General features: G+C 35.5%; 1 protein-coding gene across 1 annotated transcript; it reads right to left on the minus strand.

Moving 5' to 3' along the window:
• Window positions 1–280: 280 nt before the first annotated feature.
• Window positions 281–8,155, minus strand: LOC110735307 (E3 ubiquitin-protein ligase RGLG2-like). Its single transcript, XM_021915484.1, has 12 exons — window positions 8,035–8,155; window positions 7,128–7,433; window positions 3,944–4,028; window positions 3,707–3,847; window positions 3,487–3,600; window positions 3,275–3,372; window positions 2,160–2,239; window positions 1,947–2,052; window positions 1,714–1,841; window positions 1,331–1,565; window positions 799–855; window positions 281–686 (listed from the first exon to the last, which is right to left on the minus strand). The coding sequence occupies exons 2-12, from the start codon at window positions 7,407–7,409 to the stop codon at window positions 606–608; spliced, it is 1,407 nt and encodes a 468-aa protein (XP_021771176.1). The 5' UTR covers window positions 7,410–7,433; window positions 8,035–8,155; the 3' UTR covers window positions 281–605.
• Between the last annotated feature and the right edge of the window lie 6,832 nt (window positions 8,156–14,987).

Consider the following 14,987-nt stretch of genomic DNA (forward strand, 5'->3'; position numbering starts at 1 on the left):
GTTATATGAATGCTTAATTATATGTTAGATGAAAGACATATTGTTGATTGCTGTATGTTGCTGTTCAGTTTAATAAATTTGAGGGGGTGTTTTTTTTTCTTTCAAAATTGCAGTTAAAACACAAACCGCACAATTGCAGTTTGGTGCGGTTTGGTTACGAATGCGGTTTGCTGCGGTTTCACCCTCAAACCGCACCAAACCAAACCGTGTGTAGCCCTACCCGAGTATATATAACAACCTCTTTGAAATAGGAGACCTTTACGCCCATGCATCTTTCTGATTAAAAAACAAAAAAAAAATGTATTCAAGTAGATTAATAAAACAAAAAACCATTCCTTCTAACAGTTCTAAGCTCACATTACAATGTATAGGACTAAGGAGATTAAACCGTCAATGACCAGTTTTAAAGAAAAACTTTAAAGATCATGATACTTATTCACTAGGACTTTATTTACAGTGACAAGGAATTTACAGCACCCAAGCTGAATTCACCCAAATCAGAAACCATACAAGATTATCATAAATTTGAATCAAGTAAATCAAAGAAATGAAAGAATTTTAACCAATAATGAACAATTGACCACAATATTCACACAATGAAGACATCAGTAAAGCTTGATCCTCGTTTGTATTGAGCTGCGACAGATCGGACAATTCAAAAGATCTTGCCCACATTCAGCGCATGTCTGCCAATAACATGTATAAAATCAATCACATTCACATTCACATTCACAATCACAATCACACCTGGGAAGGGAAATCATTAACGAAGTATAAAAGTTCATGTTTAAAATCTACCTGGTGTCCACAGCCAAAAGCCATGTCCTTGTTATTAGTAAAGCAAATAGGGCACAACTGTTCAAGAGCATCAGAAAACAATGGTTAGCCCATTGATTAATCAAACACGAAAGTAATTCTTAAGACAGCAGAACTGATTAAGTAATCAAATAGCCACCCAATTCTGATACCTCAGATTAGTTAGTATTCAAAAATAAAGGCAGGCTATCGACCTAAGCAAGATTTGTCAACAATAATGATAGTTGTGCAATAGAAAAGAAAGGCAAGGAAATGAGTTTAACAAAAAAAATAAAAATAGAATACCATACATATACCAATAGAGATGAGATGCTAAAAAATCATACTAGACAGTTGATACAGCTTAGACAGGACAAAAATTTCACCAAGGAAAGAGGTAGATAATGGAGTAGTATTATTAAGATTGACGTTAAATTTGTCATGAATTACGGAAAGAAAGATACTGATAAGGTCATGCATATCTAATAATAAGTACTGAATAAGTATAAGCAGGCAATATTCAAACAGTAAATACCAGATTGTCATATGCAGAGCTCGCAGCAGGTGGGCTTGTATCGTAGGTAGAAGTAGGCGCAGTTGGAGCTGTACCAACATGTCTAGGGGTGTCATAATAGGCAGGTGCACTTGATTCAAAGCTTGTTGAAGGAGAAGGTTTTTGATAGTTGAAAGATGATGCATTGCCAAATGATCGTGCATTCTGCAAAGGTGGAGGCAGAGGGACTCTTTCTGGAGATGCTCCTCTACGCCTACTGCATTAATATTAAAAAATATCAATCAATCACACAGTGTCATACTTTTAGTAGTGTTTCCTCAAAAAAAAAAAAAAAAAAAAAAAAAAAAAAAAAAAAAAAAAAGGGCCGTCAGTAGTGCCCATAATTAGAAATTGAGAGTAGTTACCCCAATAGATTAAGCGCCATTGTTGCTTTATACTGAGAAGGAATCTCCATCAGTGCTGATAGAGCAAATTCTGTTTCCTTTCGAGTTTGATGGGTATTCTTTGCCATTATTTCAGTGAAATTCACAAACTGAGAGATAACAGAAAAATATTAAAAACATGGTACTGAAAAGTTCTCAAGAATTCCAAAATCTTTCATGAATAGGAAAGACAACTGGGATACTAAGGCAATCACCTGAAAGTTATCGAAATCCCTTGCAGGTATGTTATCATCAAATTCTTTCATCATGTCCCACGGTCCATCCCCCACCCCAACAACAACAATTGAAAGAGGATACTTGCTGTCATAATCACCATAACAATCATTAAAAACATAACTTAAAGATTTGACAGAGAAACAGGAGATGAAAATTGAAACTAGAGATGGAGAGATAGTTCAAAATTCAACCTTGCTTTCACAATCGCATCAACTGTCTTCTGCTCCTGCGGACTTAGTCTACCATGCTCCGTATCAATACTCCTAGTAACCTACAGAAACAAACCTCTTACCTATAGCTTCAAATTAAAAAGCAAACTGATCTTTCAGTTTGTATTTAAATATTCCATAATTTTATTCACAAAAAAACAATATTATTTCAAAAGGCAATAAGAGCATCAAAGGTTTCTTCTTATTGGTCAAATTAGCCACGCCATTAATGTATCAACACATCTCTTTCAAAGTTTCAAGAGGACTTTACAGGATGCTTAACAAATTGAGATGATACACATAATGACATTATACGCTTTTTTATGATGACAGTGCCCACTTAGTTTTATATGTAAGCTATTTTATGGTAAAAAATTTCATTAGCAACATATTTAACCCCACAGGTCACGGCAGCTTCAGAGTCGGTCTATAAAACTATACAAAAATATACTGCTCTCCAGTCAAATTAATCTCACTTTTTAGACATAAGTCTAAGCTATATCTGATTCACCAACTTAGTTTTCTAGAGAAACTTTATAAATAGCCCTAGGCTAAGAAAAGTATTGTGTTCTCCCATTGCAATAAGTAAGTTCCTTCAGGTTTTGGGACAAATATAAAACATATTACACTCAAAACAGATTGTTAAATTTAGTTTGGTAATTGAAAATATGAATATCTAAAGAAAATGATGAGAATTATCAAGTAACATGGGACATTACCATACTCAAGTGCACCTAAAGCCTAACACAGATGGCTCCTCCTTGTCAATAACTTCTTCAAACTTCAAAGATAAGAGTTTCTAAACCTATGCTACATCTGACCCAAATCAAGAAATTTGTGAGGTCAAGTGGTTGTAAGTAATGGAAACCGGAGAGTAAAACCTTCCAAATCTATCTGGATCATGTTAGCTCATATTGCATTACGGCCCTAGGGGAGATGAATTGGGTACCATACACCAAGAGCAATGCGGTTCATTTGTCAACTTAACATTTTAGCCCATTAATAATCAAATAGCTACTACAGATCTTATAGTGCAAAAAACAGAAGCTCAAAAGAATTGATCAACCCACACTTCAAATTAAAAAGGGAGCAAATACCTGCCCATCTGCAATTATGAGTAAAACATGGTATTGTCCTCCACTCTGCTCAACAATTGTCATGGCCATCTCAATTAAAGGAGCAAACGACGTAGGTCCTGCCAAATCAAGACATAGGGAACCATTAAATTTATCATGAAAAATCAAACAATAAAAGGAAAAGGAGCCAAATGAGAGTGAGACCGGGAACAACATCAAATTAAATAATAAACCTGCAAGTCGTAAATGGGGAACAATTTCTCTGTACCGGGATAAGACTTCCTCAAATCCATTACAAACTCTTTCATCTGAGTAGAAACTAAAGACATCTTGATCGTGTGTTGATGCTGTCAAAACATGATGCACTTTGTTGATTAACAAAACAAGGAACTTAAGACCATAACTCAAGATGGCACAAGAAAGAAAACAACAAAATTAAAGAAATGCAAATACCATCTCCAAAACCATAACATGGAATTAAATTATCATCATCGAAAGCAGCCAGTGTCTTTCCAATTATAGATATTGCTTGTTCATAAGGGTTTAGTCTACTCCCAGTATGATGCAAACTTTGGTTGTTGAAAGATCTTTTACCTGACAGTGAGTCAAAGTTAAAAATGTAAGAAAAAGAGAAAGAAACCTATGACGATTTCTCAGGAAGCAAGCAGCACTGTTGAATCAAAAAAATACCAGTCCACTCATTGCTTTTTGTAAAATCAATACCCACAATGAGATTAGAGGACTCAAGGCCAGCACGAGCCAGTGCTTGAGTCACCTGCAATTGATTACAACAACACAGCCTTAGTCCCAAAAGGACTGCAATTGTTTACATTAAAACAAAAACACAACTCACTTGGATATCTGCTCTCTACCTTCCTTTCAAAAACTTGGTAGGTGAGTATGGGGCGGAGGAGAGAAAGTGAGGAAAAAAAAAAAAACCTTGTGAAAAATAATGTATACTTGTTTTTTTGAGAGATATACAAGTTAATTGAAGTAGGAGATGAATTTTGACTTTTGGTTTCAACAGAATCATCAATTAAACATCACACTAGCACAGTATTTAAAGGAAGAACCTATGAAACAAGCTTCAGTTGATATTCTTGGAAGACCAAAATAAACATCAAATAGATTTACAAAGATAGGAAAAAAAAAGGATCAATAAAACATCTTAACTACATGAGAAAATCATCCATTTTAATGGCAATACAGCATTACACTCACATACTGGTCTTCTGCTATAACAGATAATGCGATATACTTCAAATATAACAAGCAACTTCTTATTCAAATTTTTAGTAATGGTATCTATTGAATTTTCTACGGGTCGAGAGAGGGATAGAGAACAAACAACCATAATAATATAAAAAATGTTTACAAACTAAGAAAAATAACCTTTAGTAGGTTCGTCCTTAAGAAAAAGGCATAAGGCCTCTTCTCTTGCTCTCTTCACTCCCCATTCCTCATTTTATATCCCACTCTATGTTGACTGCCAAATATTGCAATTATTAAAAGTACAAGATGTTTTTCCTTAGAACTTTCACCCCTTAACCTTACTAATTCAAACAAGGGCAATGTGTCGAATAACCATTGCTCATGTTAACCATATATTAAGTAACCCTACATAAGGCTCAGTTTGATTCAACTACTTTTGTTCTTACGTTGAAATGGACGTGGGCTAGGTGATATAAGTTAATAAGTAGGGATGCTAACAGATCAAAAACTACTGGCCTGGTGAACTACTTAATTCTCGGTTAGTGCTTGGCACTAGGGTTCAACTCGAGTTCGGGTGTGGTTCGATATTTTCACAAGATAAGATTTATCTTTGGTTTTGCTCAAAAACTCGTATATAGGCTCGATTTTTAATAAGTTTATAACATAAGATATTCTACTCACATTTGGGCCTTGGGGACTAAAATAGCCGGCAAATTTAAAAACAATTCATATTGTTAAGTCTCGCCCTTATCGTTTGTAATGGTAAAATTCCTTTACTCATTTCCACTAACAAAAAATTCTTTACTTCACACTTCCTCTAATTGACGATTTTTACAAAGATTTAAGATCAAGCTGCCAACATTAAGACAAAAGCCCTTACAGCGACCAGATATCCAGGGAGGAACCTACAGCTCTCTAACTCCAAAACCAACCACCACTTCAAGCCAATTGGGTCTTATTAAGTTATAACGATACGAGTAAAAGGTAAAGAGAGTGAATTTGCTCGTTTTCAGCAACTTTATGCAAATGAGCAAATGATTTGATGCTCGATTAAAGCAAATATGACAACTAAGGTACAACTGATTTTATGATTATAATCGCCCTAGTTCCAGGTTTGTGGACACAGCAAGTATTTATTTTTGTTACTTAAATTTTCAGCAAATTTAAATTGTAAATCAATGCTAATATAAACTATGAAAGACCAGGAACTAGATACAACATTTGATGATCGAGCCTTGAATCGAATTGAGCTCAGTTTCAAGCTCAAGCCGAGTAATAAGCCTCGCTCGGTCTCGGCTTCACTTGTTAAATCCCTAGGCTAATCCAATAATTTCCTCTAGTATTTTTTCCTCCTTTATAAGTGATTTGATAGATTAAAAAAATAAAAGATAATTAAAATAAAAACTACATACTATTCCCTACATTCAAAGGCACCATTCGGCTATTGCCAACTAATAAAAGAGATAATATTGATCATAATTTAATTGTAGAAACATGACCTAGCTACTATTAATCCCCTCTTTCTCTCTCACCTCTATGGAAAAAATAGAGCAACTATAGTGGTTGCTTAGCTGAAATGTGGAGGGAATAAAGAGATAAATAGTAGTAATGGAGTGGTTTTTCAATTACTGGCTGCTAATTAAGTTTTTCCTCATTTAGGCAGTTACACTTACAACAATGGTAATGAGAAAAAAGAGGATGTTAAGGATCATGGTTAGTGTTTGAGAAAAAAGTAACCTAAATTCCTAATAAAAGATACCAAAAGAAACACCTTTTTTTACAAAAATCTAATTTAACACATCTAGAGTCTTAAATTCAAAGTTATGAAAGGATCAGATGCAAGAATGGGTTTTTGGATTCAGAGGTGGTCTCAATGTGCATTTATCAATTGATCAGATTCGGATTGTGTAAAGTCTAACCTAACCCTGAGATATTGCCATTCCTATACCACCATGTCTAAACCATTATCTCCAAAAAGCTATAATGTTGCACTATTCTATTATACACACCACAACAGCCAAAAAATGGGTGATCGATATAGCACAACACAAGTTCTAAAATCAAAACCTACATCGCTGACGTTTTATGGCACTACAAAACTTGCTTTAGCCTATTGCAGGGACAACAGTGGTTCCATTCTGCCCATGTAACCAAGCCACAGAGGGAGGACATGAGGCAACGATGCCACCAATCAAGAAGTCAATATTCCAAGTACTGCCTGATTACACTTGCCAAAGTTCATTAGAGAAGCAATAACCTACCCTAAACAATAAACATAAACCCTAGTTAATTGCTCTTACCTTTCCTTGCACCCTATTGACTAAGTCCTATTTTAAAACTCTTATTTTGGAAACAAACAATTTATAACTCCCATGACTAAGCAATTGGACCTCTAACAATCAAACAGACTAAGGACCTGTTAACACTATTAATAACTCCCATGAATATAAATTATTTTTACCAACTAAAACTTATTGTTACTAGTTTTTACGGACTAACACTTATTGCGAAGAGAACAGGCCTAATACAACTTCAATAAAAATCAATATAAAGTACACCAATAGCCTTAAAAACATACACTAATAGTAATACAATACATACTTTATACAATATTAATTTACAAAAGCAATGAACCATTGGGAAAAGGGAGTTACTGCAATACCTCATCTAATGATTTGTACTCATCAGCAATCCTAGAGTACATCCTCTCAAACCTCTTCTTATGTTCATGGATCGGACCAGCACTACCATAGCTCGACGACGAAGTCAAAGGAGGTGCAGCCGCTGGTGGGTAAGGCTGTTGGGTATTATAATGTTGAAATTGACACTCAGGAGGTGCATAATATGGTGCTGAATATCCTGCTGGTTGATTCTCATACTGATTCCATTGGGTTGATGAAGATGTTGACCTCCTATATTCAGACTTTGAACTACTTCCACCCATTTTTTTTTTCACTCAAAATTACCACTGATAATGTCAAAAAAATTGATTAGCAACAATTTATAAAAGATGGGTTATTTTGAATTATATTGTTTTCACATAAATCTTGAAATATACGGAGTAATATCTTATCTTTCTATATTAATATCTAAAATTACTTAACAACCAAGATATTTTGATACATATCTTACTAAACAAGAAAATTTTACACATACCAGAATTAGATAAGGATGCAAATTCTAAAAAATACCCAAAAGAATGACCAAAAAAGTAAATTAAAAGGCGGCTAAAAAAACAAAACTTCTACAAGCAATTGAAGTCTTCTCATTTACGTTTCAGAATCTTACCTTTTTTTTAAGGAAAAAAAAAAGTCAAAAAAATTTAAACTTTGAAAAAAAAAAACAAAAAAAAAAATTTGAATTCAAGAAAAAGATGGGTCAAGAAAAACGGAAATAGATTGTGAAAAATATAAATTGCGACATTTTAAAGATCTGGGAAATTTCTACAACAAAAAAAATCTGGGAAATTTCATCAGCGTAAATTTGGCTGAAATTGACGGTTTCAAAAAAAAATATAAAAATTGACTGAAAATATGAATATAATTGTAAGTAAAGGGAAGAAGACGAACCTTGTCAAATTGAACCTCTATGGTGGCGGTTGAGGTGGAGGAGACGGAGAAAGAGAAGCCTATGTCTGACTTTACAAAAGGAGTAAAGGTCGAAGACAAAAGAAATAAAGAGTATATACTTTTTTTAAATAGGTGATAAAAAAATTAAACCAAAAAATTAAAAAGGTGACAAAAATTTAAAAAGGGTGACAAAAGTGACAATTATTTTAGACGAGAAAGGGGATAAAGAATTAAATTAGAATTTGCGGAAAGTGTCTAAGCTTTATTTTCTCTTAAAATAAAATTATTTGCTTGAGGTTTACCAGTAGACTTTTAAGACTTTTGAGGGTTTGTTCATATTTATTTAATTTCAATTTAGTTTATTTCAGTTCATTTCAGGTTTAATCAGTTCAGTTCAGCCCCTAATTTCCCCCTCTCATAAAATATCGATTTCATCTCAGTTCAATTCAGCTCCAATTAGTTCAGTCCAATTCCGTTCCGTTCAGCTCAGTTCATTAAATGTGAACAGGCCCTGAGTTAGATTCTACCACTTGGCTTTTAAATTTGTTGGTGGAAGAGGTATTTTAGGTCATATGGCTAGCATGTCAATTTTTAAACCAAAACCATTTAGCTACTCGAAATCAACCGATCCAAATGAGAATCGCATCGATTAGAAATCTGCTTTTTTGAAACCGAAAACCAACTTGCATTGTATTTCAGCAAACACGGAAACGAATCGATCCGAATAATGTTAAACTGTAAAATAATCTAACACATTACTGAACTGAATTGATATAAAACCGAACCAAAATATAACTGTTAATTACCTGAAGCCATTTAAACTGGGTTTAAAATCGTTACACCTAATCATTAACAAACCGCAACCTATATGCACCGAACCGTTTTAAACCGAACCACTTACAAACTGAACCATTTATGAACCAAATCGCTTACAAATCGAATTGTTTACGAACCGCTTACTATAAAGGGAAGATTAAATTCATGTTAAAATGAATTTTAAATGAAATCTAATTATGTAATCCCCGGTATTTTTAAATATTTTATAAATGAAAATTTATTCAGAAACCACCCGTTAAAAACTACCCGAAAATTTTTTTGTTGCCAAGGACCACCTATTATAAAAAAAATAGTTGTCAAACACCACTATGGGCTGAATTCCGACATTGACTGGCCAACTCCGGCATTGACCTAAGTCACGTGCCTTGCACGTGACTTTTAATGAACCCCCCCTTCCCTTTTTTTTTCTTTTCGAAAATTTCAGACTTCCCTCTATAATCTCTCTCCTCTTCCTTCTCTCTCCCCTCTCTGTTCTTTCTTCCTCTGTCAGCCGTTAATACCTCTCAAAATTGCAGAACCGATTGGACATCATCCTTAATTGCGAAGGTAAAATCAAGTAATTACAAGTTATTGGAACAGTGATTTCGTGGTTTAAAAGGTAAATTTTTTTCTACTTTTGTCCTAATTTGTACGGAGCTTTTTTCCTTCTTTTTGCTATTTTTGTTCTCTAGGTAAATTTATGATCAAGTTGAGTCATAATCAATGGGTAAAGGTACAAATGGCAAACGCAAGACACAATCAGATGGGGGGACCAAATGGGAGATAGTTCATAAAGCAAGGTACAATTTTCTGAGTATTAGTATGGGTTAATGGTGTATTTTATGGGTGATTTTAAAACTGAATTATGTCCTTGTACCACTAATTACGTGTGTTTACCACTAATTATTTGATTAATTTGAAACTTGGGCAAAGTGAACTGTTTGAATTGGTTTCATTAGTTTGAAGCAATTAAATATTGTGAATTGTGTTCCTTTATTGGTATATGAAGCTATAATTTGATATTGTTAATTTTTGCATGTTGATTATTTAATTAGTAATCTAGTTATCCTTTATATAGTACTTGTAAATTGTAGTTAGTGTGATAATCTAGTTATCCTTTATATGGTACTAGTTAATTGTAGTTAGTGTGATAATTTAAGTACTCTCTGTTGGTTTTTGTTAGTTGTTGTGTATCAGGTTTAATGGGCAAAAGTTTATAGGTGTGCCTAGGTATAGATTAAAAATTGGGGAAATGAACTTTAGACTGTATTATGGTGGGGTTTTTGTCACTAATAAGAAGAGTAGACAAACCACTTATGAACTAGGGCCTACTGGTTATCATGGACTTAGTTTACACCCAAATGTAGAGGAATGTTGTTACTTTGAGTTTGCCTACTAGATTAGGCAGGAGTTGAAGTATGAGGATGTTGGTGAGATTTGGTTTAGGAAAAAGAATTGTACTTTATTCACTGGGAGGAAGCAATTAGAGAGTGACAAAGAGATTCATGAGCTGTTGGAATCCCCTAAAAGTGATGGTTGGTACAACTTGTATGTTGTACATCATGAGAGAGTGGATAATGTTGGGGGAGGGAAAAGCCAAGAGGAGGGGCCTGCTGACTGTGATGAGTATGGTGAAGGTGAGTATTATAATGAGTATGAGGAATATGAGAATCTTGATAATGTTGAAGAGTGGTTTAACATGCACTAGCTGTTTGGTGTGAGCAATAAAGGAAAGGGAAAAGCTGGTGAGTCAACAAGTCAGAGGACCCCACATGTTGCACAACCTAACCCTAGATCTGAAAATACACTCTCACTTATTTCTTCAACTACTAACCAACCTTGTAACCCTTCCTTTAGCCAAAAACAGCCACAAAAACATCCTTCTTCACGCATTAAAGGGAAAGCTACTGCTAGATCTAGAAAATGGCAAACTTGTGAGGATCTTGGGAATGAAGAGACTGTAGTTGAGGGGCCTTTAGGGAAGGAGGGGGAGGACTTTAGTGGTTCAAATGATGACAGTGATGTGGAATTAAGTGATGATGATTGGGAGGATCAAGAAGATGATGATTTGTTTACAGCAAATGTTGATGAAACAATCAGTGAGAGAGTGACTAGAAGTATAGGTGGTAGTCAGGCAGTGCAAGTATACCAGCCACAAACAGAGCAGGTCCCTGTTACAGAAGAGCTGGTTTGGTGGACTTGGGCTTAGGTGATGATGTTGATTTATGTGAATCTGATGATGATGTTGAGAGCTTGCCAGACTCAGATGATGAGAGAGGGATACATTATCCAGTTTTCAACCCACAAGTGGACTTCAAGGACAAGATAAAGCTGAGTAAGGGGTTGAAATTCCCATCTATATCCATACTTAGGAAGGCTTTGAGGTATCATGCAATTGAAAATGGATACAATTACTATTTTCTACATAATGACAACAAGAAAGTGACTGTGTTCTGTGTCAATAAGTGTGACTGTAACTGGAAGCATTCTAGGATTGTAAAGTGCAGTTGTGATAGCAAGAGAAAATGCAAGTTTAAATTACATTGCAAGAAAGTCAAAGGTGAGGCTACAATTCAGATCAGAACTATAAACTTGAGTCATGTGTGTGGAAGACAACATGAAAACAACAAGGTTACTGCTCTGTATTTACTGAGAAATTTTTAGATGAATGGAGGGACTCACCTACTTGGAAGCTTAAGGACTTTATGCTTAGAGCTAGGAGAGTGACAGGAGTTAGTCTTGGGTATTACAAATGTTATAATGCTAGGCAAATAGCAATGAGAATGATTCATGGAGATGTTGCAGATCAGTATAGGAGGGTTTGGGACTATGCTGAAGCCATTAGACAATATAATCCTGGTAGTACAGCTGTGGTGAAGTGCATTGGAATAGAAAATCCACCCCCCTATTTCAGAGAATGTACATATGTTTACAGCCATGCAAAGAAGGTTTTATGGCTGGCTGTAGACCAATTTTGGGGGTGGATTGATGCCATTTAAGGGGTGCATTTCCTGGGATTTGTTTGACAGCAGTGGGAAAGGATGGAAACAACAATTTGTTTCTTGTTGCCTGGGCCATTGTTGAGACTGAAAACAGAGAGACCTGGGAGTGGTTTCTAGAGCTGCTTGTAATGGACTTGGGGAGTGTGGCTCAGGATTTGACATGGGTGAGGCAAGGAGAAGAGTCTGTGACTTATATGTCTGATAGGCAAAAGATCAGTGAAACCTGCCCTATTGTAGACACCTAAAAATGTCTCCCCAAAACCAAACCCGATGATGAACAACCTTTCACCGTCACTATTGGTCGGGTTCAGTATTTAATCCCGAGAGTGCTTAAAAAATCGTATTTAATTAAATTCAATTTTTGAATAGTCCATGGGTCAGTCTTGATGTTTGGTCAAAGCATAGATTTTTTAATTTCAGCCCAAACCTTTTTTATTTTATTGTTTTATTATTTATTTTTGGCCCAAACCTTTTATTTACTTTATTTACTTATTTTCTTATTTTAGCCCAAATAACAATAAATCAGAAAAAGGCCCGAAATTATCAATCAGCACTTAAAAAGTTGAACGAAATTAGGGTTATAAATGAATTTAGACGGAAAAGCGGACTGAAAATTCTCGCGCCACGGCAGCTTTCCACCGTGTCACGGGAAATCCCACCGTCAGATGGTGGGATTTCCCGTGACACGGGGATTTCCGTGTCCTTTCCGCGTAAACCCTTTACGTGTTTTCTTCCCCGTTTACTAAATATTTACCGCGTTACACAAAATTTGTGCCGTGTCACGGGAATGTTTCCCGTCTGACGGTGGGATTTCCCGTGTCACGGTACAGTTTTCCGTGTCGCGGGATACTTTTTTAGGGTTTTTATCATTTTAGGGTTCCTTGTGTTCCCTCAGCACATTTTCTCTATAAATACCCCCTCATTTCTTGTGTACAGGGCATCAATTAATTCTCTATTTTTCTCTCTTCTATGCTCTAGCCTAAACACTAGCCTACCCTTCTTCTTTCAAAATTCCTTCTTCAAGCACTCCCAGGAGTCCGTACTTTACTCGTGATTCTGTCATTAAGCCAAGGCGTGAAAGTTACTAACTCGTTTATTATTTTGTAGTTGCAAACAAACAGAATCAAAGTAAGAATTATGTTCCTTTTATTTCTTTTATTTTTCTAACGATTTCATATTGTTAGAATTATTGTTAAATTGCTTCCAATATTAATGTGTATTCTATTATTATTTATTGATCACTATATTGCATGTTTAAAGGGAATATGTAATTGGAAATCACGCCTAATAAGATAATTTGGACAACCGGTTTAGGTTCCATTTTAATCTTGTTGTTAATTCAAGTGATCACTAATATTTTAGAATTATGTGTTGCATTAATATTTAATCAATTTAGCATAATAATAGTTTGGAGCAAATTTAATTTTGTTTCTATGCCTTTGAGATCGCAGGAATCATTTTTCACTATAAGAATCGAGTAGAGGCCAATACGGGCGAATGTGACTCCGTGACTCACTTCGTACCATCATCCCCGATCCTCCTTTCGTGGTTCCGAACCATATGGAGTTAGTAATCTCATGGATTATGAATGGGGTGTAACCTTCACGGGTCAATCGTTGTTGCCTATCGTTGTCCCTTTATCGTGGTTGCCTTTTATGATCCGTGAACGGTTTACAAGTTCCTTAAAAACTTGTTGGCGGCTCCCTACTTTATTTGTCCCTAATCGTTGTCCCTAATCGTAATGTCAATTTCCACTTCCTATGAGTGCCAAGCATATTCACACATGCTTTTAACGTAGGCGCACTTCGAGCGGCGCCTACAATTTGACGACTCCACTTGGGAGGATTCTTGGTTATTTATCGATTTGAGTGATCGGTGTTTAATTGAGATGAGTGGATGAGACTTGAAAGATTCTTGAAAAATATTCCTGTGATTTAATTGGCATTGTCACATATGCATATGCATTTTAGGTCACCTATTTTTCCACAATAGTACGTGTTCTACGTATGTGGCTAGCCCGGGGGATTTAAGCTCTCTCAACTCGAAAATGCTCATGGCAATAAGGGTTCATCCGAGTTTTTAAATCCACCCAAACCATGGAGTCGAGTTCGATTTCATCACGAACTCGCGGAGCCGCCCGTTGGCATACACCCTCAAGGGAGGCTGCCTTGCTAACGCGTCCAAACTCTTAACCATGGTACCCTTTGACACCCAAAAGCTTGACCATAGTGGAACATAGATCTTGACTTTAGGTTGCGAACTTCATTGCATCATTCGTGACAATGTAATTATATGTGCTTTTTTTGAATTTTTATTTTTTATCAAACCCTTTTTTTATTATTAGAGTCGAGCCATAGATTTTTTTTAAAAAAAAAATTTGAGTCATCCGGATTTTTATTCCCGTATACTGCACAAGAGTCAACTTATTTTGGTCATAGCCGGAGTTATATAAAGAGTTACGTGTCGTGCCATTAGGGATAATGTTAGTAATGATAAAGATTAACCCTTTCAACAGATGAATTTTGGATGCTCATATTATATACATCATCGTTGTTTTTTCACTAACTCATATGTAACATCGTATTTTTTTTTTTATAATTTTAATTCAAAATATGAGTGTATAAGTTGGTTAATTTGGGGTTGAACTTAATAACCAACAACGTAAGTTTGAAATAAATTTTTTAACCCGAACATTACATTTATAGCAAAAAATTAGGCAAAATATATTGGACCCGTTTTGGACCCGAATCCGTATCCGGACCCGGATCCATTGGACCCGACGAATCCGGATCTGGGTCTTCATTTTCTAGACCCGACGGATTCGGGTCGGATCTGGATCCTATATACAAAAATGGATCTAGATCCGGGTCCATCCGGACCCGGTCCAGATCCGACCCGTTGCCATCCCTACGTGCCACCTATGGATCTGTAGCCCTGAGTTTTATCTCTCATTTGGAGTTGGTTTCGTCCCAATCAGAGTCACAAATCAAAAGTTATAACTGATATACTACAGCCTGTCCAGTTTAGGTGTCTTTTTAGCTTCGACTTTCTTTTTTTTTTTTTTTTTAAAAAAAATAAATTATATCTTTTCTTGTCAAGCTAGTCTTAGTCAAGTCCTTTAATCCGTGTAAACTC

The sequence above is a fragment of the Chenopodium quinoa genome, unplaced genomic scaffold, assembly GCF_001683475.1.
Source record: "Chenopodium quinoa cultivar QQ74 unplaced genomic scaffold, ASM168347v1, whole genome shotgun sequence".
Classification (NCBI taxonomy): domain Eukaryota; kingdom Viridiplantae; phylum Streptophyta; class Magnoliopsida; order Caryophyllales; family Amaranthaceae; genus Chenopodium; species Chenopodium quinoa.

Excerpts from the sequence above, each read along its gene's own strand:
- LOC110735307 (XM_021915484.1), bottom strand. The coding sequence starts at position 7,409 with ATGGGTGGAAGTAGTTCAAAGTCTGAATATAGGAGGTCAACATCTTCA. Across the intron at positions 2,053-2,159 it reads GATGCGATTGTGAAAGCAAG|CAAGTATCCTCTTTCAATTG; the intron begins GTTGAATTTTGA and ends TGATTATGACAG. Across the intron at positions 687-798 it reads CTTTTGGCTGTGGACACCAG|ACATGCGCTGAATGTGGGCA; the intron begins GTAGATTTTAAA and ends TGTTATTGGCAG.